General features: G+C 39.3%; 2 protein-coding genes across 6 annotated transcripts in view; both read right to left on the reverse strand.

The window, feature by feature from the left end:
* Positions 1-1,490: 1,490 nt before the first annotated feature.
* LOC100679582 (EF-hand calcium-binding domain-containing protein 1) lies at positions 1,491-6,892 on the reverse strand. 2 transcript variants are annotated; one of them, XM_003424771.5, is made up of 6 exons: positions 6,356-6,892; positions 3,715-4,054; positions 3,526-3,637; positions 3,205-3,458; positions 1,666-2,869; positions 1,491-1,558 (listed from the first exon to the last, which is right to left on the reverse strand). In XM_003424771.5, the coding sequence occupies exons 2-5, from the start codon at positions 4,032-4,034 to the stop codon at positions 2,644-2,646; spliced, it is 912 nt and encodes a 303-aa protein (XP_003424819.2). In that variant the 5' UTR covers positions 4,035-4,054; positions 6,356-6,892; the 3' UTR covers positions 1,491-1,558; positions 1,666-2,643. The 2 variants fall into 2 exon arrangements, with proteins under 2 accessions (XP_003424819.2, XP_032456882.1); XM_032600991.1 differs by lacking the exon at positions 6,356-6,892 and having other exon boundaries at positions 3,715-5,405.
* A 119-nt stretch (positions 6,893-7,011) lies between these two features.
* The window catches only part of LOC100117668, a 144,157-nt gene continuing 126,826 nt past the window's right edge, over positions 7,012-24,342 (reverse strand). For 2 of the 4 annotated variants that reach the window (XM_031930988.1, XM_031930989.1), the window contains 10 exons: positions 14,937-15,913; positions 13,365-13,403; positions 12,691-13,297; positions 12,468-12,606; positions 12,255-12,392; positions 11,934-12,160; positions 11,643-11,851; positions 11,099-11,554; positions 9,563-11,017; positions 9,180-9,481 (listed from right to left, as the gene is read on the reverse strand). In XM_031930988.1, the coding sequence (XP_031786848.1) occupies positions 10,738-11,017; positions 11,099-11,554; positions 11,643-11,851; positions 11,934-12,160; positions 12,255-12,392; positions 12,468-12,606; positions 12,691-13,242 (2,001 nt within the window). In that variant the 5' untranslated portion in view covers positions 13,243-13,297; positions 13,365-13,403; positions 14,937-15,913 and the 3' untranslated portion in view covers positions 9,180-9,481; positions 9,563-10,737. Of the gene's footprint in view, positions 7,509-7,576; positions 7,934-8,013; positions 8,220-8,278; positions 8,482-8,549; positions 8,688-8,755; positions 8,892-8,962; positions 9,482-9,562; positions 11,018-11,098; positions 11,555-11,642; positions 11,852-11,933; positions 12,161-12,254; positions 12,393-12,467; positions 12,607-12,690; positions 13,298-13,364; positions 13,404-14,936; positions 15,914-24,342 lie in introns of those variants that run through there. The other 2 variants (XM_031930990.1, XM_001601785.5) reach the window with 2 other exon arrangements.

A 24,342-nucleotide genomic window follows, 5' to 3' on the forward strand; every position in this document is an offset into this window, starting at 1 on the left:
TATTTGCTTTACCTAAAATCATGATATTATTATGTAATTTATACTCCATTGAAAGTACTTGATTGGTAATAAACTGTATAAAAATAAACATCTAACCAGGTGGTTTGAAGATAAGTGTCATGTATATATATATATATATATATATATATATATATATATATATATATATATATATATATATATATATATATATATATATATATATATATATATATATATATATATATATATATATATATATATATATATATATATATATATATATATATAAACTACTCAGAAGTTTTTATTTTGGCCTTTTCTGTATATCATTAATTAAATAAAATTTAGAAAAGAGCTTGCTTGCATAAACGACTCATCGAAAGTCTAAAGTTCTTGTAATATAGTTGTTAGAGTTGAATGATAAGTTAGAAGGAATCGCTGATAAAAATAAAATATTTCATATAAATCATGTTGTTATCTTTAGTCGTATATAGAGTTATAAAAACTTTATAATACAATGCGGTCTTTCATTGTGGATATCTTTATTAATATTAATAAAAAAGAGCTAGTGTTTATATTAAACGAATATTTTTCATTCGTGTTTTAAATACTAATTATAGAGACGAAGTATAGTATATAGGCTATTATAGGCTACTTCGTTATATTAAAGAGAGTCTGTGCGCTGTTGAGGTATAACAAATATTTGATGGTTTGATAAATTATAGATTCAATCGTAATTTATCAAACATGTCGTGCATTTAGGAAAAATTTGATCAAATTATCTAAATTATGAAAATTATGTTTAACAAGTAAACTATTCAAGCTTTTTAAAAGTATATTATTAAAATTGGTCGTTTGCACATCTTTTTGAAAACTTTATTATGCAACAGTTACATCAATTGACCTTGGAATACAAAGAAATCTAAAGTTTCGATCTTGGCAGCACCTTCTACAAATCCAAAACGATTTCAGCCAGATCGCTCTTCTTGACCTTCACCCGCAGGTCCGCGTACTCGTCTTTGCCGTTATCATCTTTCTCATCGCCGTCATTTGTGTCGATGCTTCTTTTGAAACTTTGTACCCCGGTATCGACTCCGTTCCAGATGCTTTGCAACGATGATAACAGATCCGTGGAGACTTCCTTAATGAGGACCTCCATTCTGATAGGATCGATATTGGGGTTTTCGTGGAGAACCAGTCGTCGAGTGATGCTTTCAAGGTCGTCAGCGACCTGGGCTGCTGGAATAGTTCCACCTCGACGACTGGGCATCATCACAGGGCTGATCGCGGCCTCGATTTCGCGCATCGTCATAGCAGCTTCTTGTGGATTTGTCGAGCCTAGATGTTCTCTGATAACGTTCCATAGCTCAGCCGCCACTTGCTTGGGGTCCATGTTCACGATGATGTTGACGTTCTTGTTGCGGATGTCTGTCTGCAGTGCAATACGTTTATTTTACTATAGATATTTCTCATGCTATGGGTCTTTCGTATAATTTTTTTTAACTATAATTACCTGCTTATTACTCCTTGGCTGTGGTTGCAAGTCGTCGTACATGTAGGGCTGAGCTTGCGATATCTAGAAATGATAAATTTTATTACACACATTTTATCTCGCAATACTACCGACAAGCTATAAATCGACGCTGTAAAATATTTAAAAAATAATATTATACTTCTTCTTACTTGCAAACGCGCCATAACGAATAGTGTAAAAAGAGTGAAAAACGGCTTCATGATCGCAACTAAAACTACGCCACTACGTCTTCGTTTACCAAGTGCAACCTAGCGGAACAGCTATAAGGACTCATATTATAAAAGCGGCCTCTTATATGCGGCCGAATATCACTCGAGCATAAAATGAACGATGCAATTAATTCATCTTTACAAGCTTAACGCCCGTTTCTTGGGGGGAGAGGAAAAGAATAAACGGACACGAGCCATGAAAGCCAAAGTGAGAGAGAGAAAACGAATTATCAGCAAAGTTTTCGGCTCTGTTTTGTATGGCACATTATTCGGCGATAGCGCGACAGGCCTATAAAAGAGCCGTTTCATTTGCGAGCTTCGATAATAGAATTTTTTTAAGAGACGAATGCTGAGCTGCTTTTTAATGCTCAAGCGCTCGCAAGTTTACGAGGTTGGAATATATACTATGGGAGAATTGTGCGCGCTGGAATCGCCGTTTTTCGTTTCATCATTATCTACTTAATAAAATGTGCGTAATTTTTTTAACGGTTGTTCACTTTATCGCAAATAACGTCGGCAATGGGACTGTAAGGCGTTCGTAAATGTCAAATTTTACGATAAATTAATTGGAGTTCGCGTGTTGTTATATTCCGATATCGAAGAGGAAAATAAAAAGGAAAGATCCGTTCTGGATTTGATGTAAGCCATTTAATCGTTTTAATTTCGAGTTGATATCAGCATGTTTATTGATATTATTGTACTTAAATTCTCTCATACGACTCTTTATTTGATTTTAATTTATGACGAAAGAATTTAGATAAGCAATAAACTAAATTAGGAAGAATCAAAGTTTGGAAACACGGGGATAGGTTTAATTACACAAACATATTTTCGTTCGTTAGACATTTAAAATATTTATTTACAAACAGATTACAAATAAAATTGCATAACTTAAAATATTATTGTTCTTAAAATAGTCTACATCGGCTTGAGCGTCAATAAAAATGCCGCCGCATTTTCCGAAGTCGGCAGAACTTGACCAAAAGCCTCTAACAATAATGGCTCTTTTTGTACAGTAGCTTCATAATCGAAAAACGAAACCTTTCCATCGTGATCAACGTCGAGTTTTTTCAGAGCCATTTCCGATAAATCTCTAACACCTTCTTCGGGATCCTCTTCTCCGGGTTGCTTCATCAAACAGTTTCTGTAAAATCAGAATGCATGACTATAAATCTTAGCTATACATTTCATATATAATTATTTTGTGGAAAAACAATAAAAAGTTCCGTTAAATCGAATGAAAAAACTTTTGATGTGTAGACCGTTGTAAACGTAAAGGCTAACTAGAGGCTATTACCGCGATGCATGTGAAAGGAGATAAGGGACGAGTTTAGCAAGACATTTGTTTTGGGCCAACATTGATCGACCTTTTCCAACTTTTCTCATTAGCACACAAGGCCGGCTTTAAATTTCAAAAGTCACTACTTCGTTATACATTACAAAGGGATCTTTTTTTCAAACGGAATTCGGCGCACTCACTTGAACAATATGAATATTTCATCTTTGGTAATGTAACCGTCGCCATTCAGATCGTACACTCTGAAGCAGAATTCCATTTTCTCGCGCAAATTTCCACGCAAGAAAACATCCAGTCCCAGTATCCATGGCTCCAATCTTATCGCGCCTTCGCTGTCCTTGTCCCAGCAAGAGAACATGCGTTCGATCAACGCGTCTTCCGTGAGGATGTCGAAGGTGTTGTGCAACAATTCTCTAAATATGGTTCTGTCGATCCCCTGGAAAACGTTTTTTGTTTTAATAATTTATTCCCGGAAATGTTGTAAGAAACGTTTAAATATTCACTTCGATAGTCTGCAGAGAGGCTGGTCCACCGTTGCTCGTAACAGGACCAGACCTCGATCCTGGACTAGTCGTCAACTTGCTGTATATTTTGCATAAGGCCTCCAGCTCTTGCCTAGAGATCAATAGGAAAGCTTTTCAAAATATTTTCCAATCTACACTAACTGGCTGAAACAATTGACTTGAAATTACTTGGAGAACTTGGTCTTCTTCTTCATGGACTCGACGACGGCGGCGTGATGGGCAGCCTTGAGAGCATCGGGCATCCTCCTCCTGCGCCTCCTGGCAGCGGAGTCAGCGCGTCTCTGGCCCGTGGCTGCGCCTCCAGGGCCGGCACCGCTCGAGCTCGAGTGTTGTCTGCGCGACGCCACGGACACCTTGCGTCCGCTCGCCAGGAAGATCGAGACGCTTCTCATGACTATCGCTCCAGCGCGTCCTGTGATGGGAATACGCGAGTCGGCGGCTTCGGCCTCGCCGCCGCCACCCCCATCCCCGCCACGAGTGCCGCCCATTCTGCTGCTTTGCTTCTGCCCTGGGGGATTGTTGAAGATTCATTTAGTTCGAGGGAGGGATTCTCAGAGCGAAGAGGTTGCGAGAGACGAGAGGGTGAGTTGGGATTGTTTGCGAATGAGTGTATAATTTATTGTTTTGTCATTTTTTTTTTGTTGTGATAAGCTTTGCACGATTTTTGATTTAGCATGTCCCACATTATTTCGATTAAGTAGCTTAAAGAAGTAATGCATTCGAAGATAATTTATAATAATTACATAATTAAGTGCTGATCGCATTTAATCATGTAAAAACTTCATATCATAGATGGCCTTTGGCTGTCTGAATTTTTCAAACACTCTGATACGGCCTCTTGGTTTTTTCAATAAAACTCACGTTTTATTTTGATTGATCGATATATGGTAATTTTTTTTTCTAACTCTCTTTATTACCAGTAGTAGAAATTTATAGCATCACATAAAGTCAACGCGCTTTTATTGTACGCTGCCATGCTTTCACCGTAAAATGGAAAGTGATGTCCCGGCTCTGTTCCTTCTTTCGTGAGAATCGTAAATAACCCTATGAAAATCCAATCCCCCCTCATTTTTGTGTACATCCTTTAAGTCATAAATATCGAAATGACATAATTGCGCACATTTGGCATCGATAATGAGACACGCGATCGTTCTCAACCGAAAATCTAGTCTTCTTTTATTCACTAGTCGACGTTTCTGCTTTTCGAAGCTAACTTGCGTAATTTTGAGAGCACAATTTTTTCAAGACAAAATAGTCTGATTATTATGCAGTGATCAACATATTTATTAAAAATATCATCGTTTATAATGTTGCATACGAATATCAAGCAATGCTGTTTCGGTTATTTTCCTGTAAGCTATTTCGTTCATGAGATGGCTCGGGAGATAGCATTTACATCGTTGGTGCATGTCGAGCGCTCATCACAACTAAACACAGATTCGTACAACTTTTCTCATCAGATAACATGTGTTTACGTACTTCATAAAATAAAACTTCGGAAGCGTATTGATCCTTTGAGCAGAAGCATCTTTATTTATCAACACGAAGACATCATAGCCTTCGTTAGCTTAAATAACTTTTAGAGATTCGGGTAATTTATAAAAGATAATAATAATAATAATAATAGTCGAATTGCCAAAGTTGAATACACTTTAATTAGAAAATACTTGCAAACAGATCGCAATGTAAGATAATTGTCTGCGATTTTCGATATTTGCCCATTTCGCACACCTGTATGTATGCAACCGGCTCGACACGCAAGCTTTACTTCATCTATAAATTCAGGCGTATTATGAACTGTTAAAATTTTTCTTGTTTTTTGCAGAAGTAGGTAAAATAAGATAAAAAAAGTTGTACGAAAAAATTCATTGTTTAAGGAGATTTTTCTAAGAGTACATTGAGCGATTATTATCATGAATTCAAAATTAGCTTTATATCTACGAATTTTATTTGATCCACGTGTGTAGACATATGTACATATCTTTGTTTTAATTTGTTTTGCAAATATGCTTAATCCGGTGATATCTGAGTTCTGCAAAAGGAATGTCTACTTGTGATATTTTTTCATAGAAATTTTCCAAAATTACTTATAAGGTGGCGTTACCCCATCACCGAAATTAGAAAATTCAATTAATTTTTTTGCATACGTACTAAGCTACATTAACAAATTGAGTGACATAGTTCTTGTAAAAAGACGCATCGCAGACAATTAAATCTACAAAGTGAGAGAATCGATGTAAACGGCATCCACCGAGCAAAAAACACAGAAAATCACACTGTCGCGTGACAAGGATTGGCGACCGCATGTTGCTCGTGCGATCCGCTAGCATTTAAATTAAGGCCGCGAAGCTCACCTTATCCATACGGAATTTTTCTACTTTTTTTCTATAAATTTTGTGTCAAAAATAAGTCTCGTTAATTCCCCACAAAAAATAAATTAACTCTTACTGAAATGTGCCATCTAAATAAAAATCGAGCCTATACTTCTCGAAATCCATCCAATCACACCGTGAACTGCATGACCTATCGAAAGGGCCTATCGAACGCTTTGAACTTCCAAACTGTACTCAAAGAAGCACATAACCCAAGGTATCAGATCCAAAGTTACATAAGGCTATCCCAACTACTATAGCGCAAACGCGAGTCTGACGCGTGTAAGGTACACCAAGGGTATGTATAGAAACTGTCAGCCTCAACCGCTCGCACATACTCTCTCATCAGACGTACACACATACGGTCGCGTTTTCGCAAACGAGATAAAGGCGCAGGGGCAGAGAATTCGTGGCAATTAAATTAACGAGAGACTTACCGATTCGCCGAGGGGCCGCTTTTCTCTCTCTTTTTCCTCGTCGGCCGCTCGAAAAACGGCCGATCCTTGGAGACGCGCCGGCGACTCGCGCACACCCGCCCCCACGTATCGATCAAACTTGTCAAAGATGTCCGCTGCTATATACCTCAGCGGGGGTGGGGGAAAGCTTCAGAAAAGCTCTCTCTCTCTCTCGGCAATTACGAGAGCTTGCAGCAGCGTAGACTCGAGGAGCGATTAAGGACTTGCTGGCCGCGATCGTCTGACATTGAGCAAACACGACTCTATCGTGATTCGGAAAATAAAGGTTTGTAATGCACGGGCTCGGGATTTTCGAGGATATGGAGAGATTTGGTCGTGCTACGCGATCATCGAAGGAGTCGTCGATCGGATGGTATTTGGAATGAATGGGATATCGATTTATTTTTTAAGGAACTATTAGGACGAATTGGTTTATTGATTGGGTATGACTGCTTCGTTTCCGGGTATAGCAGTTCCGCATTTTGTGCATTTTATTGAAAAGTCGGGGCTGCGATAGTGATTTTGCGGACATTTTTAACGTGCGAGTGAAGGTTGTGATGATATATTATTGAGACGTAAACGCAGTGTTGAACTTTTTTATAAGTCATGATTTTTCGAAGGAAGACTAGTAGTTTTTACTGGAATTTTACCGAACAGTCATTCAAAAAGTATTGTATTTTATTTTGTATGACAGTTTTTCCGACAGTGTCATTCGAGGAAAGTAAATATAAACGTAAAAATATCTACTATTATTTTACATCACGGTGATTACATTTCGAGATCGATGTTGCATCAATGCCGCGTTACAATTGCAATTGGTATGAATATTAATTGTAAAACCAATTACATCAATAGTAATTGGTTTTACATGTGATGCGCGAAATTGTAGTGGAGTAATTGTATACCCAAAAATCCACCTGAATGTTTCCTTCCTTTGTGGTACAGCCCTGCTCCAGCCAGAGGCATAGGAGGGTTCGTAACGATCTCCTGTGTGTCAATGAACGGAACAATAGTCTGTCCTAAATCTTTACGCAAGTTTGTCATCCTAAACGATACATATCGATTGTTGTGTGTAATCTTATTGTGTTCTGGCATTATAATTGGCACATCGGGGTTTACGAGTTTGAGTCTTTCCCTGTAAATATAAAATTATGATAAAAACTTATAACATTTCACCTGATTCTCTGGCGAGAAAGAATTTACCTTGTCTCGAGTCCGTTCGGATTGGAAAGCCAAGAATTTGTAAGCCTCAGGTTCCCAGTTTCGTAGTTGAAATTTGTTATTTGAGCTTCTAGCCGCAGGCTATTTTCTGCCTTTTGGAATCTTAATCCTGTGAGAGCGTAAGCTGGCTGCGATTTTAAGACGTCGAGGAAAACGGTGTTCTGATCATAATTGACTTGATAGACATTTTTATTATTATGAAGATTTCTTGGAGATTCTTCCTTAACAGGTTGCCATTGAGGTACATCTACAATGCTTCCATTAGCCCCTAAAGTTCCCTGCTGTATTTGAATATACAATACATTCCCTTTCTTGACAAGTCGAGCTCCAGTTATTACTCTGAAAATACGATCGATATAACAATTCTTGATAAATAATTCAAAATCCTTGCATGATTTGAGTTATAATTTTAAGCTCACTTATTATTATCAGAGTCTGATACGACGTTTCGCAGACAGAAGTAACGATCTTTCTGGACATATGCGCTTTCACAAGTGCAAAGACATACATCGTAAGTTAATACACCATAGGTATTTTGCAATTTCACAGGACATTCACTATTTTTATGTCCATACACGTCATTTGATTTAGTCACTGCCCAGGAGTAAATACGATCATCTGTGGTCTGCAATAATAGTATGTGGATTAGAACTTACAACACGTAATTTGCGCTCAAAAACCTACCGAGGGACATATATCTATAGAGCTATCAATATATCGACAATCTCTAAGTACTCCTGCGCAACTCTTATGATCTGGTACTTTTAATCTCGTAGACTTGAGAGATTCACACTGATGCCAAAATGTATACCAGCCTCCGGCTGTTGTGTCAGGTTCGTAAATGAAAACTCCTTGGAGCACTGGATACAATCTCGAGTACGTAATGTCTAAAATATACAAATGTCACTTTAATCGTTATAAGAATTATTATATTAGGCATACAAATAATGATTACCCTTTTGGTGTGAGTCAGGATCTGCTCGCAAAAGTTTTCGATCAGTGACATGCATGGCCCTTTTTAATTTTTGAAACGTGCTCCAAACCATCGCATTGTAATGAACTATAAGTCTATTCTTCCGGTACTCATAACTTTCTGGAAGAAATTATAAGAATACTTTGATTAAAAATACATTCGCAAAGATTCATTGTTATATAACTTACGATTTTCAAAGGATTCTCTCAAGTTGTAACAGTAGGCCGTAGTCACGAATGCTTTGGTATTCATATCCGTCACCGTTTCGTACAATGCGTATACTACTTGCTGAACTGATTTTTGTAAATGCATTGCATCTGAAAGCTAATAATTAATTTTAACAAACCGTCGATCATCAACACTAATTATTATTTTTCTATTATACACATATTTACTGTCGTTTCATCCGCAATAATGCTGATTATACTTTCTCCAGCTGCATCTCTATCATCAAAGACTTCGTGCATTTTCTCTACCGTTGCTTGTAATTCAACTAAACTGTAACTAGTTGTACTTTCGACAAATTTCAAAATTTCTTTGGAGACGTTATAGTTGTGATAGTTGGTGAATATATCTACAAACATCTTGTAAGCGTAATCAATTTGATGAAAGTATTGATAGAGTTCCTTTATTTTTCTTGCGAAATTCGGACGGGTATCGCTCGAAATTTTTTTGATCTGATTGTACACTCCCACTTCATCGGAATGAATGCTTAAAAATGTCTTATTTATTGTAGAGGCTATAAGGAACTTTTGGCCATCCAGTTCTCTTAATAAATTTTCCATATTTTGGAATGTGTCATTTGCAGTTAAATATGGGTTTGCTTCTGACTTTGAAGCAACGATTATAAGCAATGTAAAACAGGCAAACACGCGAAGATTTGCCATAGCTCCGATTTTAACACTCAGCGGTAGCTGAAATAAAATATTATATAAAATTATATTGTTTTAAACATTTTTTGCAGAAACATTTGCTTTGGTAAAAAAGAGACTCACCTAACACAGTCTACCAACATCTAACGCATACGTTTATAATTTATGGACTTAAATATACTGCGGTTACCTATACCATTGGAGTAAATCACGAATTTTTAACTGTCTAACATAAAATATTGTTCGCGGCAAACAGATTTTTTTGTAGACTGCAGATCTCGTACTGAAATAAAATATATGTACATTGTGAAAGTGTGAATTTTATTTTTGTAGATAAATACCCTTTATGATATAATTTATATTTAAATATGATGATCAATGTAAAGTTGCTTAGCCATATTCTAATTTAAACAAAGGAGAAAAATATTTCTCTTTTTGCAGTTTCAGTTTAATAGAAGTGCAGGAAGTAATGAAATATTAATTATCAGTCATGTTTTCAACGTTTAGCGTATTTGTATACATATACAAATACAATATGGGTTAAAATGACTCATTTGCAAATTTCCAGCGTTTTTTGCCCGTGGATTATAAAGGTAAGTTCATTACAATTTTTAAGTTCCACAATCCCTTCGAGGTCAATTTAGTATTAAAACGGTAATAAAATTTTATTAAACCAGATTTGTTTTTTTTTATTGCTTGAAAAATCCGAAATCCACCCGAATATTTTTTTCTTCCTTGGTGATACAGCCCTGCTCCAGCCAGAGGCATCAGTGGATTCGTAACAATTTCCTGTGTATCAATAAAAGGGACGAAAATCTGTCCCAAATCTTCTCGTCGTTTAAAAAAATGCAGAATGATACTTACATCGATAATGTCAAGGTAAAAAGCACACGCGTGTGCAGCAAAGTATGCTTTTCCAAAGGAGATGGTGACCACCACTCGCAATCAAATATTTGTCGCGACATGTACCTTATTTGCTTGACTGATTCAGCACGTTATTCCTATTTATAATATAGTTAAAGTTATATAATATTATGTTATCTGTGATTTAATTATCATGAATTAGCGTTATCTATGGAAATAGAAATAGTACTTGGAATAAAGATGAAAAGTTTTAATCTTAACTAATCATTCTCTAGAATATTCTTAGCTAAAATCTACAATGCTTCCATCCTAATTGTAATATAAATTGGAATCTTACATAAGGCTTATGCCCATAATTTATTGTAAAATGTATTAAATGCACAGAAAACGTATCTTTCAGTCAAATCACAGCAATTTTTGTTTCATAAAACGTATTAAACATTTGAAAGATGAGGCGTGAAATCGTAGTGTATCAGCTTAAATCCTAAGAATCCACCAGAGTGAAGTCTGCCTCTGTGGAAGAGTCCTGCACCGGAAATAGGCAGAGCTGGAGTGGTGACGGCGTCCTGTAAGTCCAAGAAAGGCACGGTATATTGTCCCAAATCGTGGCGCAGGTCAGTCATCCTGAAGCGAACGAATTGCTTGTTCTTCGAGAAATTGTCGGATTCCTTTGTCCTAGTTGGGTCATCGGGATCCGTGAGGAATACCTCATGCCTATGGCATAACACGAGATTAAAGCTAAACTATAATTCATGCTGTGAAGTAATACAATAACGAAGAAATTTGCCTATCTACCTTGTGGGCCTGGTATTAGTATTAGCCGTCCACGAGCTTTGATCTGTTTTGAGCTTTCCAGTTGTGTAATCAAATGGCGTTGATTGTATCTCCAGTCTCAAATCGTCGTTGACCTGTTGGAATCTCAATCCTGTAAGAAGGGCATTCGGACCTGAGTCCAAATCGTCAAGGTACACGGTATTCTGATCGTACGTGACTGCGTATACAAGATCGTTCTTGTAAAACTCTGTCCAGTCATCGTACTTAAATTCTTTGTCGAAGTTCTCGTGCGGGTTGGCTATAACTTTATAGAAATGCTTGGAAACCTTATCTGAAAGTAAATCGGAAGAGGATATTTCTTTGATCTCTTTCCATTCGAGTGTACCGCTGATGGTTCCGTTGGCTTCCAAAGTTCCTTGTTGGATCTGGATGTGGAATACGTGATTGTGCTTTCTTAGCCTTACTCCCGTAACGACTCTGCGGAAAAGTAATTCATTATTACAAAAATTAACATTCGGAAATGTGCCTGTATGTTGCTTAAACGGGTTTTACAGAATAAACTTACTTGTTCTGATCAACATCTGACGTCACATCCAGAAGACTGAAGTAACGGTCCGCATCTCTTTGTTCACTCTCGCAATTACACAGGCAATTTTCGATCAGGTACGGAGGAATATCCCAAATACCTTGGGTGTTAGCGCATGGTCCATCACGACCATACAAAGTTCCAGCACCAGTTTTCATCCAATCGTATCTGCGATCGCTGCCAGGAGGCTGTCACGTGATAACACGTGCAGTTAGAAGAAGGTTTAAAGACATCATATCACGGTGACTGTTCGGATGTGAGTATACTTACAGAGTGACAAAGTTGCATGTTATGAGCAATGGATTGACAGTCTCTTAGATGTCCTGTACATCTTCTCTCTTCTGGCTGGGCCTTGCAAGGAGCTGACTTGCATCTCAATCGATCGTCTTTCAAGGCCGAACATCTGAAGACTGCTGCGTGCCAGTTGCTGCGAGTTGTGTCGGGTTCGTACACGAAGAATCCTTGGAAAACTTCTTGAAGCTTCGAGTAGGTAACATCTTGAAAATTGATTTTGAAATCAGGTAAGAATTGTTTTGAAAACTCTTATAGTATACCGTTTAGAGGATTTTGTCAATTCAATGAATGTAGTACCTTTTTCATGCTTTTCCGTATCGCATCTCCATACTTCTCGAGAGGCATCAGCCATGGCGTCCCTAACTTTGGAAAACGTATTTACCGTTCTTTCATAGAAATCAGCTATTTCCTTGTTTTTTCTAAATTCGTAAGTTCCTGAGAAGTACAAACGGACACTTATCAGATTCCGATAGAATGAAAAGGAGTGTAAAATTAAACTTATTTCCTTACTGTTTTCGAATGTCTCTTTCAATCCATAAGAGTAAAGAGTGACTAGAAGCCCTTTAGCATCGGTTAAAACTACAGTTTTGTATAGGGTGTGTATGAGTTGTTGTGAAGACTCTCCGCGAATGCACATGGTATCAGCAGCCTAAAGAAGACAACGTGTGAAAGTTAGAAACTGGTACAGTACAAATCACAAGCATATTTTAAAGGAAGAAAAAAAAATACTCACACTACTTTCTCGAGAAAGGATAGTTATGATACTGTCCCTTCGTACATCGAGATCGACTAAAGCTTCGTGCAACCTTTCGATAGTCGCTTTCAACTCAACTAAACTGAAAGTCGTGGCAACATTTGCAAAATCCTTCAATTCCGTGGATTCATAATTCTGAGCGTTTGCGAAGAAATCCAAAAATGTTTTGTACAGACGCTGCACATCTTTGACATGCTTAAAAAGCTCGTCAGTTTTTTCGGTCAGCTTATCCTTCAGACCGTTGGACATTTTGTCCAGTATTCGGTCTCTCAAGTCTTGAAAATCCGTAGACAGTTGATCCATCTTTTTGTAGATTTCCAATTCAACTATACTTTTTTCGTCTGTTTCCGTCTTGCTGTCTTCGTTGAGTTCAGTTGAAAGAAATTTTTGAAGCTTGTCTACTTTTTGGTAAAGATTGACCGCGTAGTCTAAAACCTTTTTGGCCGTCAAAAATGGGTTGGCATTGACGTTTGGTTGTTGACAAACTAATGCCAAAAGTAACAGGCACAACAGCGATGTAGAACGTGCCATGTTGCTGTATGGTATTTATGTGGCGTAGAATTTCAAGAGGTGTATATTATTGTTCCTATGATAGTAAAAAAATTCAGAATGATGAAGTGAATTTAAAAAAATGTAGGTAATATCATACTAACCAGTAAGCTAAAAGTTTGAAATGACTCCTCACGGGGGAGCTAACAAAAGTGGAAATAATGTCACACATTCTCTGTATATATACTTTTGTAAAACGCTTTAATTAAACTCATTGCGCAATATTGATAAATGATTGAATGAACAGTTGTTCAAATGAGTTTTAAGTAACTAATTAATTCAATTTTGCTTCATCCTACAAATTTTAAATGACTATTATGGGTAGAGAACACGCCAAAAATAAAAAAAAAACGCTAAATTCATTTTTTTGAACAATTTGTTTTATTACCATGATTTTGTAATAGAAATAGAAAGGAATAGAATAATAAAATAAAGCTTAGTATTGTAATCATCACAGAATTTTTTAGATTGAAAGCTTTTTTAAATTATTTTTAAAAATGATGGCCTATCATTTTATAAGCATTTACAAGAAACTAGTACGCCCTTGAATTATTTTTATGCTATACATCTTATTTATATACGTAATTTGAAACAATTGGCTATAAATTGTTCAATATAAGCATAATATACTATATACTTATCAGAACTTTCAATCGACTCTTGTTAATTTGACATACATGCAAGATTTATTTATATTAATAAAACATATAAATTAGACGTGAATCAAGACATCATACATTCAATAATCATTTTTTATCAGTATTCTTATCTATATGGGTTGCTATTACGGGGGGCACATATAAGATATATGTGTAGACTTTTTTCGTCAAATCTCACCATTTACCATTTTCAAAATTCTTTACTTTGTCTGTGGCTATACAATTTAATTCTATTAAAATCGATTCAATTCTTTGAAAACTCAAGTTTCTAGTAACGATAAATCTAGAGGTGATGATGACTGATAGACGCTCTGTTGTTTAACGTAATTTCGTTATTGTGTTAATTTAAATTAATAAACAGCGAGTGATATAATTCATATTTATTTTAAAATAGACTACATTATTTATATACAAAAACTACAACAGATGTAGCTTTTATTTTTATTAAGCAATGTATGTTACACTCTGGATAGGTATAACTATATGTATAATTTCGAGCTAATGCATTCAAGAAAGCCATATGGTATATAGTGTCATCAAATATGATAGCAATATTGCATCGATTAAGACACTGATCGTATCTCACATGTTCATTCAAATATTCTCAAAAACAAAAATTGCACGTTTCAGTACGTTAATGTTTGTTTACTTAGCATTCGAAAAATGTGGCAAAAGCGTTCATTTTGCGCTTTTATAACGCAGAGATAAAAAGTGTAAGTTGATATCATAAAGTCAATGATATATACGAATCTGAATGACGCATTCTCTTAATGTCTACAAAAAGATATAAGAAGAACATTTGGTAAGCTAACTATTATTTTTGGGAACGAATTTCAATTCCGACAGCACAAAGTGATAAGTTAAATACCTAACGTAGCTGAAAATATAACAATAGTGCGTTTTTTATAATATTATTTGTATAAAAATATGTTTATAACATATCCATATGTGCATTCCATGTTATTTCGTGTTCATTTTATAGAAAGTACCTTTAAGACTTTCAAGTGGGGCGGTTACCTTGCAGCTTCGCGCAAGTCGAGCTTTATCTTCTTCGCCACACCCCTGAGCTTGCAGCAGCCGTATATGGATCTCTCTCGAGGGTTTTTCTTAGTTTGCTCCGCCTCTGCACACTACTGGAGGAGCTAAGACGCAAATGTGGATGCTGACACTTGTTACATTTCGCATGCGCTCTCTGGAATTTTCTGAAGACTTATTTTCATTACATATTTTTGAGTTACTTTATCTTTAAAACGTCGGTTTATTTTATAAAAGAGCATGTGATTGATAAGAAAAAAATAGAAACTACTGTTTACTTTTTTCAATGACGAAATGTACATAAGTATGTAGTACGTATAAAGCAAAGATTGTATGAATTTTATCAACAGGACTTAGAACTATCGGAAAAATCTAATGTTCTCTAATATAGGTGATTGAATAACTCTATTTGCTGTAGAACAACAAAAAATCTCAAACGATTATACAATACACGATTAAATATTCGATGTATTTGGAATGTCTGTTTTTGATTCTATTTCATGTAATCAGCTGATGGAACATTTTGAATAGTATCACAACTAATGGCATTTGTATTGCACGGTAATTTAATTCATACGCTGGCTGGAGGAAAGGAAACATAACTTTTTACATAAAAACGATGTTTAGAATTAAAACGCAACTATTCAACAGTGCGATATCCACGCTGTATTTTGTGTACTTTTCCACGGATAATACCAGATTTAATTTTACCTGATATTTCCACACATCGAAAAACCGTCGGCAATTGATCGACCTGAATCCAGAGCCACATGGTAAATCACAAAATCATTTAGCTTCGGTTGGTAAGTTAGCATCGATCAGGTCAAAGCGTCCTACTGGCCACCGCACAAAGTAGGTGTTGTAGTTTCGAGAGTTTCCCGTCGGAAGAGCCAGTAGCGTTTCCCTCGACACCGGTACGACCCTTGTAGCTGCATTACGTTTTTCGTATACCTGCATGGCTGCATTCGAACCAAAGATTAATTGCATTTAAATATGGATAGGCGATTATCAGTTTGTTAAAATTCATCATTTAATAAGCATAATTATCACGAATCTCGGGTAACTTTTTAAAATTATTTTATTTAAAAAATTTAGTATAAAGTTTTATAACGATGAAATAGCAAACATTGAAGGCACACTATAAGCTTTGCGTCGAAAGACAATGGGCATAATACCGCTCGCACAAAACCTTCAATTAGAATTCAAGCGCTACTCTTATAAACCGTATACTCGTAATCTCGACTTTTGTTTACACACATGTGCGTCCCTGCGCTCTCGGAGCATTGTACACACTCGATCAAGATTATCCGACGCACTACCTATATATACGTCGCGTACACGCTTTGTAATCGAAAACTCGATCGCCATATCCAGCCCAATTTTTCAAAATCCAAAACGCCCGCCGGCTATTTACCTATTATGTACACCCAACCCAACGAGCCCAAAAAAAGTAGACGAAGAGAACGCCGGACGAAAAATCGCCAGCGATTAAAAGTCGCAGATCCCAAATTACAAGCTTCGGTATCAGCGTATATAACAGAGCTCTCTCTACTCGCATAACACGCGCTCGCGATAAAAATCTCCAGTGCCGCTGATGCTATCGCGCCTCGACGGGGTAACGCGATCCTCCGGGGCACCGCGACACAATGGCGCTCCGGCCAAAATGGTCCCCGCTCGCGGGTGCATTGTGAGCCGCTGCGCTCTATATATGTATACACTCTGAAATTTTCCGGTACTATTATGACCTGGCTTACGCGCGGCTCGCGCATTGTGTACTTTCTCTTTTTTATACGCGGGGATTTCGGGAGGACTTTTTTAAGGAGCTTTCTTTCGCGCGCTGCGGATGACACTTGAGCCACTGTGCCGGTGCGCGGAGAGAGCGGTGTGTTTTGGGCGGGAGCGGAGTTTCTTTTCTTTGATCTTTATTGAATGGTAATTGCATTAGGATGTGCCGCGCGTTTCGGTAATCGTATGCCGGCTTCGCTTTGTTCGTTTGGGGTAAGTATGCTGAGTAGCTCACGTTAACTTTTTATACTACGTGTCTTTTAATTACATCAGTAGCCCACAAAAAAATTTTCCAACAAACCGATCCCTCGCGAGCAAAATAAAATCGGATTAAGGAAAACGAGAAATCGAGAAACTCTCGTATAAAAAGAAAAAAAGTCGTTTCGCGGCGCGCGGCAGTATGGCGGTGAACCGTCGTCGTCTTTTCCCTCTTTCTCTCTCTCTCTCTCTCTCTCTCTCTCTCTTGTACGCAAACGCGCGTGCGTCTGGCCTCGGACAGGAAAGCGATATCCTATACTTTTCAGGTCCGGCTTTTCTTCGCTCGCTTGATCTCCTCCTTCTTTTCGCTGCGGCGCACAGTAGCCGCGCGCTCGGTTACACGCGCGCGCACAAATGGGTGTGTCTCTACTGTTATACGGTATGTGGATGTATGTGTGTGGAGGAAAAAGATCCGCGTGTGTTATATACAGCGCGAGTGTCTCGCCCTTTCCGGCCGTATACTGGCTGTATTAAGCGCGTATAGGGATGTTACGTGGATATTCTTTGGATGCAGCGAGAGGAAGCGATGGGAATACGATCGAGATCGAGAGAGGGATGCAGCCGGTTTTGGGGGAGGACAATGATGCGCTGGGCGGTATGGGAAGAAATCCATTTTGGTGTGAGGTCTCTATATTGGGTTATCAATCTGGGCTCGCACAATATAGCCAGGAGTTGTAATGAGTGTGGGAGCCGAGATCTCGTGATTTTTTTTTTTTTTTGTTTAAAATCACCTGTTGCAAGTACACAGTTCCACGAAATTATTGCGGCTCCACAAATATTTCTGCTTCTTTCCTTCTCTCCCAAAAAAAACGAGCAAAAAAGCGTCCCAACGAATAACGAACTTGCACACCTCCTCTTTATCCCGTAAAACAAACTTCCCTCGGCATTTTTCCGCAGCGAAGCAGCGAAAAAACAAGGGTATAAGCGCGAAAAAAATCTCCCACCGCAAAAATATAAAACACGCTCGCAGCCCAAATAACCCCATTTTCGTCCACAATAAAATCCATGATCACCTCTACCGTCCAAGTCAAGCCCCTAAACAACGGCCACTAATCCCGAGCCGATTATGCATCGCTTTTTCCGCGATTTTTTCGTCAATTTTTTGCTATCGCGTTCCCGCCGATGATCTCCACCGACGGCCCAAACGCGGCTTGAAAAACTAACGAAGACGCGCTTGAACGAAAAGCAGCAGGCCTGGACTTTATGGAGGCTGTAAAAGGACGCGTCGTCCGGTAGCCGCTTATACCGCCGCACGCCAGAAGTGAGGAAGTCGAAAAGAGGGCCTCTGTGCGCGCTCTTCCTTCCCTTTTTAACCCAAGAGAGCTAGCTAGCGAGCGAGAGAGATCCATAAAAATTAAGACCCCCTCGCGCGGCGCACCGCCGGCCCATTGTGCGCGACTTCGCTGGCTACTTGCCGCGTGTGTTTTTCTTTCTCTCCTCCTCCTCCTCCTACTCTCGACGCCCTCGCGTCGGAGGCGAAAAAAAAATTAAAACCTCAACCCTGCGCTGCTGCGGTCTCGTGCGAAGGGGAGAAAAAATCGAGCAAAAAAATGATGGTTTTACGCCTGGCTTTGTCTTGCTGTTTTTTTTGTCTTCCACGCGCTCGTAAAAAGTACGACTATGCTCCTCAGAGCTCGGTCGAATCTTTGTGAAAATTGGCTGCCCGATCGTATATCATCCGAGAGCGAGAGGAAAAAAATTGACGCGGGGTATGCACGGGTTGGAATAGCTGGCCCACGATGCAGGGGGTGAGATGATGCGATTTTTCGAGAAACGCACGACGGCCGTAAGATCACGAGATACTTCGTGCTCGGGCTGAGGAGATTCTTTATGTTTTATTTTTTTTGGAGCGAGTTAAAGACGCGCCGGTGTTTTGGTCCGAAAAGGTGTGTATATTATGCGAGAGGGTTTTTTTCGGGTCGGGGAAAGTTGCTTCATAGTTTACGATGTGTGCATTGTTGATGCGTTTTTAGCTGCGAGGGAATTTTTTCTGCGGAAGACGGAGGCGCTGAAGCGATTTTTTCTACGAATTATATTAAAAAGGAGGTTATTAGCTACTGCAGGGTTGATATTTATGGTCTGATAACACAAGCGCTATTCTCGTGTTTTTTTTTAACGTAGTCGTAAAAGGAAATCATCGACGGAAAATTTTTACTACCAAAGAAGCCTTTTCCCCGAACTTAATTCTTAAACGAATAACATTATTGTAGTATTTGTGATCATAAGGCTACGCATAAACACAAACTGCATCGAAATCGAATTAAATCACGTCGGCTCCACAGGCGACTAAAACACACGCCGTCATCTATCCTCTTCCTCTCTTCCAACTCGAAAAAATAAACGAACGGAAAAAAAATGAAAATCCAGAAGACAAACTATCCTATTTCCATCCACACGCCCGAATCGATCAAGTCTCTCCAGCGCGTGCCATCGCTCGTAAACTATCTCCTCCGAGTTATTTAATCAGCCTCTTGTACGGCCGAAGGGGTTGACACGCGCGCGAGGACAGCTGCATCTGTAGAGCTTTTCTTCATAGATCAAGAGGTCGAGTCAAACACGCGCTCGTGCGTAGCACACGTATATATAAATCTTGGAACGAGGGGCCACGACGACGACGTGTATCTTCTCTCTCGAGTTTGGAACGTTTTATTTTTCTTCTTGTCTTTTGAGACGCGTCGACGCGGGGTAAGTATTTTCATCGTTACGGTATTTTTATTGGCCTGTTTATTTCCGAGCGCGCGAGGCGGATGATCGATGTTTGATTTTTTGGGGATTACGCGGATTTGGGAGGATAGAAAGAGAGTTTTCGAAGATTGAGTAGCTCCGAGATGCAAATATTTGAAATTAAATGAACATCGCAGCTTGTTTATGTCGATTTGTTGAAAAAGTAGTAATCGCGAATTTTCGGTTAGCGACGCGGTGCGCAGGCGATGAAAGACCTGGCGTGGCTGAAAGAAGCGCGCGAGATACGAAATAAAGATCCGTCCGACCCTTTTTTTTCTTCAGCTGCGAGATTTCAGAAGCTTTGTACGCGAGATTCTACGCCCTCTTTTTATTGCATTATCCTCGTTGATCGCGCAGTGCAGCATCCACCCGTTGGCCCATTCACACCTCTTTTTGTGACTTTTCCAATGCACCGCCGCGAGATTTCTTTGTCGTGCATAGGTATACGCGCGTATATATAGCTGACGAACATTTTTTATGGGCTGTTAGTGTGAGTGAATAAGGAGCTGAATTATGTGGAGTCACTTGAGTCGGATACTTATTTTCTCCGCAGTTGTATATAAACAGGGTGTATAAAGTTTATAAGGTGTCTTTTTATCGAGGTATATGGCGGTAGTAAAATAGCTATGTTGAGAGGACCCTGCGTAAATGTAAAGAGCATTATCACAATTACATGTCTATAAAAAATTTGTAAAAAAGTTATTTTCAAAATAGAAATGACAAAAAGTATGATTTTTTTTATATGAAAATTTTTAAAAACATTTCACTAAAAGCCGCAACTAAAAAACGACGAGTATCCAAACCAACCCTCCGCACATGCATATACAAATCACACGTTTACGACTGCCGATCACAAGTGTGTCTCCACCCCCGCCAACGTACCATACACACGCGGCCAATTTCAAAACCGTACGACACTCAAGGAGGAACTTCAAAAGCCTTGCGCTCTCTCTCGTCGCGCGCTCGTACCGGAAGTCCTCGCGCGCCTCCCGATTCCTATATCGATACTACAGAGCAGCAGATGAATGCTGGCCAACTGTCGGTCCTGTCCTGGCAGTTGCAACAACAACCGCGGCACGCGCGCCGCCACTTATATGTGACGGGTATACCTATACACGTTGCGCAAGGCGGACTTAAAGGACCCCCTGTGACCTTTATTATCCTCTAGAGGCGATCTTCCTAATTGGGCTACAGCGAAATGCCATTAGGCGGAGCAGTGGCTTGCCGACAACATCCTCCTGGATTTCGGGGAATTTTTGGTTTTACGGATTTTTTCTTTCCTTCGACGAGCGCGATGTTATATACTTCCGCGCTTTTGGGATTTACTTGTTGCGTGTTTATGCGCGATGCTTTGGTTAGCGTCAATGCGGCGATTTTTTTAGAAGAAAATATCGCGTACGTGAGACGTATCATTTATACAGACTTCTGAATGGGTTTTATATCCTTTGATACGAAGTACACCCAGGGACATACAATCGGAGGAACTTTCTCAGAGTAAAAGTATGTACATTGTCGTGAAATTTCACAGAAATTTTCGGTGTACGAAGTCCTGACAAATTTTACGACTCCGAAAACGTTCTCACCCATCCCCCAAAGTGTATCAAAAAGAAAGAACGTTAGCTGCACTAAAGAAGCAAACTGCTTTCTTTGCAATGAGGTTCGATAGCGTGGAAATAATTGCCCCCATTCCTGTCTGGGAAACAGGTATGCCGAGTAAAAACTGGTTACGCTCATATAGAGGCTCCATTTTTTGAACAATGATTTATATTTTCAAATTTAAAAAAAATTAATTTAACACTATTAAAAGTAACTTTTTTCTTTCCCAATTCATTTTTTAATAACAAACCACCCAGAATGAAAATTCCGTCTCTCTCTGTCTCTCTCTCGCGCTCTTTCTCTCTCTCTCTCTCTCTCTCTCTCTCTCTCTCTCTCTCTCTCTGTGCTCTCTCCCAGAAATCACCCCGCAGAGTCGAAAAAAATCATGCAATCCATTAAAAAGTCCACATCCTCGCTCTTGAATAGGCATCTCTCCATCGAGAGACGCACGCACGTCCGTCATCCGGACAAATTTTACGCTCCCATACAAGACTTGAAAATGCGTCCCTTTCATCGCACGATTCGATCCGATGGTTTTTGGCAAGGCGACAGGTAGTACCGGGGCTCCCCAGAACGCTGCATTGTGACGCCGTTATTGGGGGGGAAGATAGTCGCATCTCTCGGTATATCGAGAAATTCCATAGCCCATAGCATCGCGGCGCACGGTAGCTCGCTCGTCTTTTCTTCCTCACGGTCGGAGCTCGGGGTGACAACATAAATATATATGTCACGATTCGACGATCGCCAATGGGGGTTCGATGCTTTTTCTCGAGCTGCGCGTGTGTCTGTGAAGCAGAGTTGACTATATACTGTAGTCTCCTCGTGCAGTGGCTTTTGGTATGCGTAACTGACTTACTATACTTTTTCTTGACTTTGGCTTGACTTTGATTTTGAAAATTTTTTGTTTGGTGTGTTATCGAAGTTTGTGGTTTATTAGGAAATCATTATCGAAATCGTTTGTACATTCGTTTACTCGTACTACTTATTTATAAGGTACGTTGTTCGTTTAACAGTCGTCGTGATACTAGCTAGTATGGCTTGTAGAATTTTCACACCCATTTCCTAAAATTTGTTTGAAAGAAAAGAACGTTGTCTGAACAAATGTTACAAGAAATTAAAGTTGATTACAAAATTGAATCAGGTTATAGCATGAATGGCGAAAGTAGTCTTATAGCAATGCAAATATTATACTACGACTGATTCAACATAGTTTTGCTGCGCTTATATTTTTGAGTGGTAATTAAGCTTTGTTCGAAACCACAGTTAACTAACATGAAAAATTTACATTTAACTTTTGCAGTTATAGCACTAGCAGCTCAAATATAGCGGACCTAAAAACACCAGTTCGATCATCATTATATAAATGCTGCGTACACATATAGTATAAGGGAAACAAGGGAATATGCATGCGCCACCTATCTTCGATAGCCAGAAACTGTAGAGAGCCGAAAAGTTCAAGCTGATAAAGGCCAAAATATAATAATTCACAGGCATGTCCGTTTAATGCAGACGGTAAAAACAAGCTGAAATTCATCCGAACCTATTACAATAAAACAGTTCTCGTTCAAATCTCTACCATGAAAAAAAGCTCGCACTCACGAAGTTCAACGGAACACATCCATTACCATAATTGAAACATATCAATACACGCTTTCTCTCTCTCTCTCTCATCTCCCATAAATCGCCAGCGAAGCAATAGCCTCTGCGACTACCTATAAACCTACACGGGTGTCAAAACTCGCCAGAAAAGACCGAAACTATACACGAAGAGGGGGTCTCTTTCTCTCTCACTCTCTCTCCCCTGAAACCTATGAAAAATGAGTTCGTCGAGTTCGGGCGCGCGCGCGCGCGCCGCGGGGCCCAATATTTTGCCACTCGATGCGTCCCTCCGCCCATTTTTTCTCCGTATTATATATAGGTGCGAGTGTCCAGATTGAATTCTACTCCCCTCATGCGTGTGTGCGTGTGCGCTACTTTGTGCCGCGTTTTTATTGTGTCTAATACCGAGTAGTTCTTCACTCGCGCGCTCCGTGTGATATCTCTGTTCGTGATCTAGCTGGAAATCTTCTCGATTTCGTGAGACTAAGTATAGGATTTAGTGCCGAGGATAAAGGGATTGTATCGAGGGAGGTGTCGAGAGTTTATTGAGACACGCTTTTTATGGCGTTTTTTTGGGAGGTATTTACATTTTTGGAGTTTTTTTTTGGGGACAATATGCTCGGCGAGACGATGAACTGGAATCGATGGGTGGGTTTCAGTGCAGTTTCGTGGTAAGAGGAGAGGCTTTTATGTGGAGCGTGTTGTAAAAATTATTTTTTATTAATTTATGGCTATACTTTGATTCATTTTACAGAATTTCACTTTTTTTCTAAAATTCAACTAGCGGAAGATACGTTCGAAATACAATTCTGAATATCACTTCAATCTTTGCATGAGTCATCAAAATTTCGAGATCTACATCAGCGCCACACAAAATTAGGAAACGCGCGGGTCACAACAAATACACAGCCATCCACATTCACAAAAATAAGAATAGCCTTACCTCAAAATATTCGCGCAGCGAGATGACTCTCAAAATCTCCTCGAGCTAGCCAACGAGCTAAATACTCTATACCCCAAACCGTCACAAGGCACAATGCTCATAATAAAGATTTTCAAAATTTCTCCCCACAATTGACGCTTCCTCTCTCGCCATAACGCATACACAATGCGCATCTCTCGCCCAGTGCGACGACCGCCAAATATTTGTCAGCGAGGGACAATAACCGCGGCTAATATTCCACCGAAGCGTGTGCACACGCCAGGAGGAATAGAAAATTCTTCGAGTCACACACAGCCACACGCAATTTCGCCGTATCTCCTGCCGCACAATAACGACGACGGTGGCAGAGACCAATGCGCCGTGTGTCCCCGAAGACGCGCGATAGACCACCCCGCGCATTCTCGACCCCGTATACGCACCATTTAATAAGCTGTCGCTTCGCGCGTCAGCGCTCGTGAAAGGCAGTTTTTGGGTTGGCGGCTA

This window comes from Nasonia vitripennis, chromosome 5, assembly GCF_009193385.2.
Source record: "Nasonia vitripennis strain AsymCx chromosome 5, Nvit_psr_1.1, whole genome shotgun sequence".
Lineage (NCBI taxonomy): Eukaryota > Metazoa > Arthropoda > Insecta > Hymenoptera > Pteromalidae > Nasonia > Nasonia vitripennis.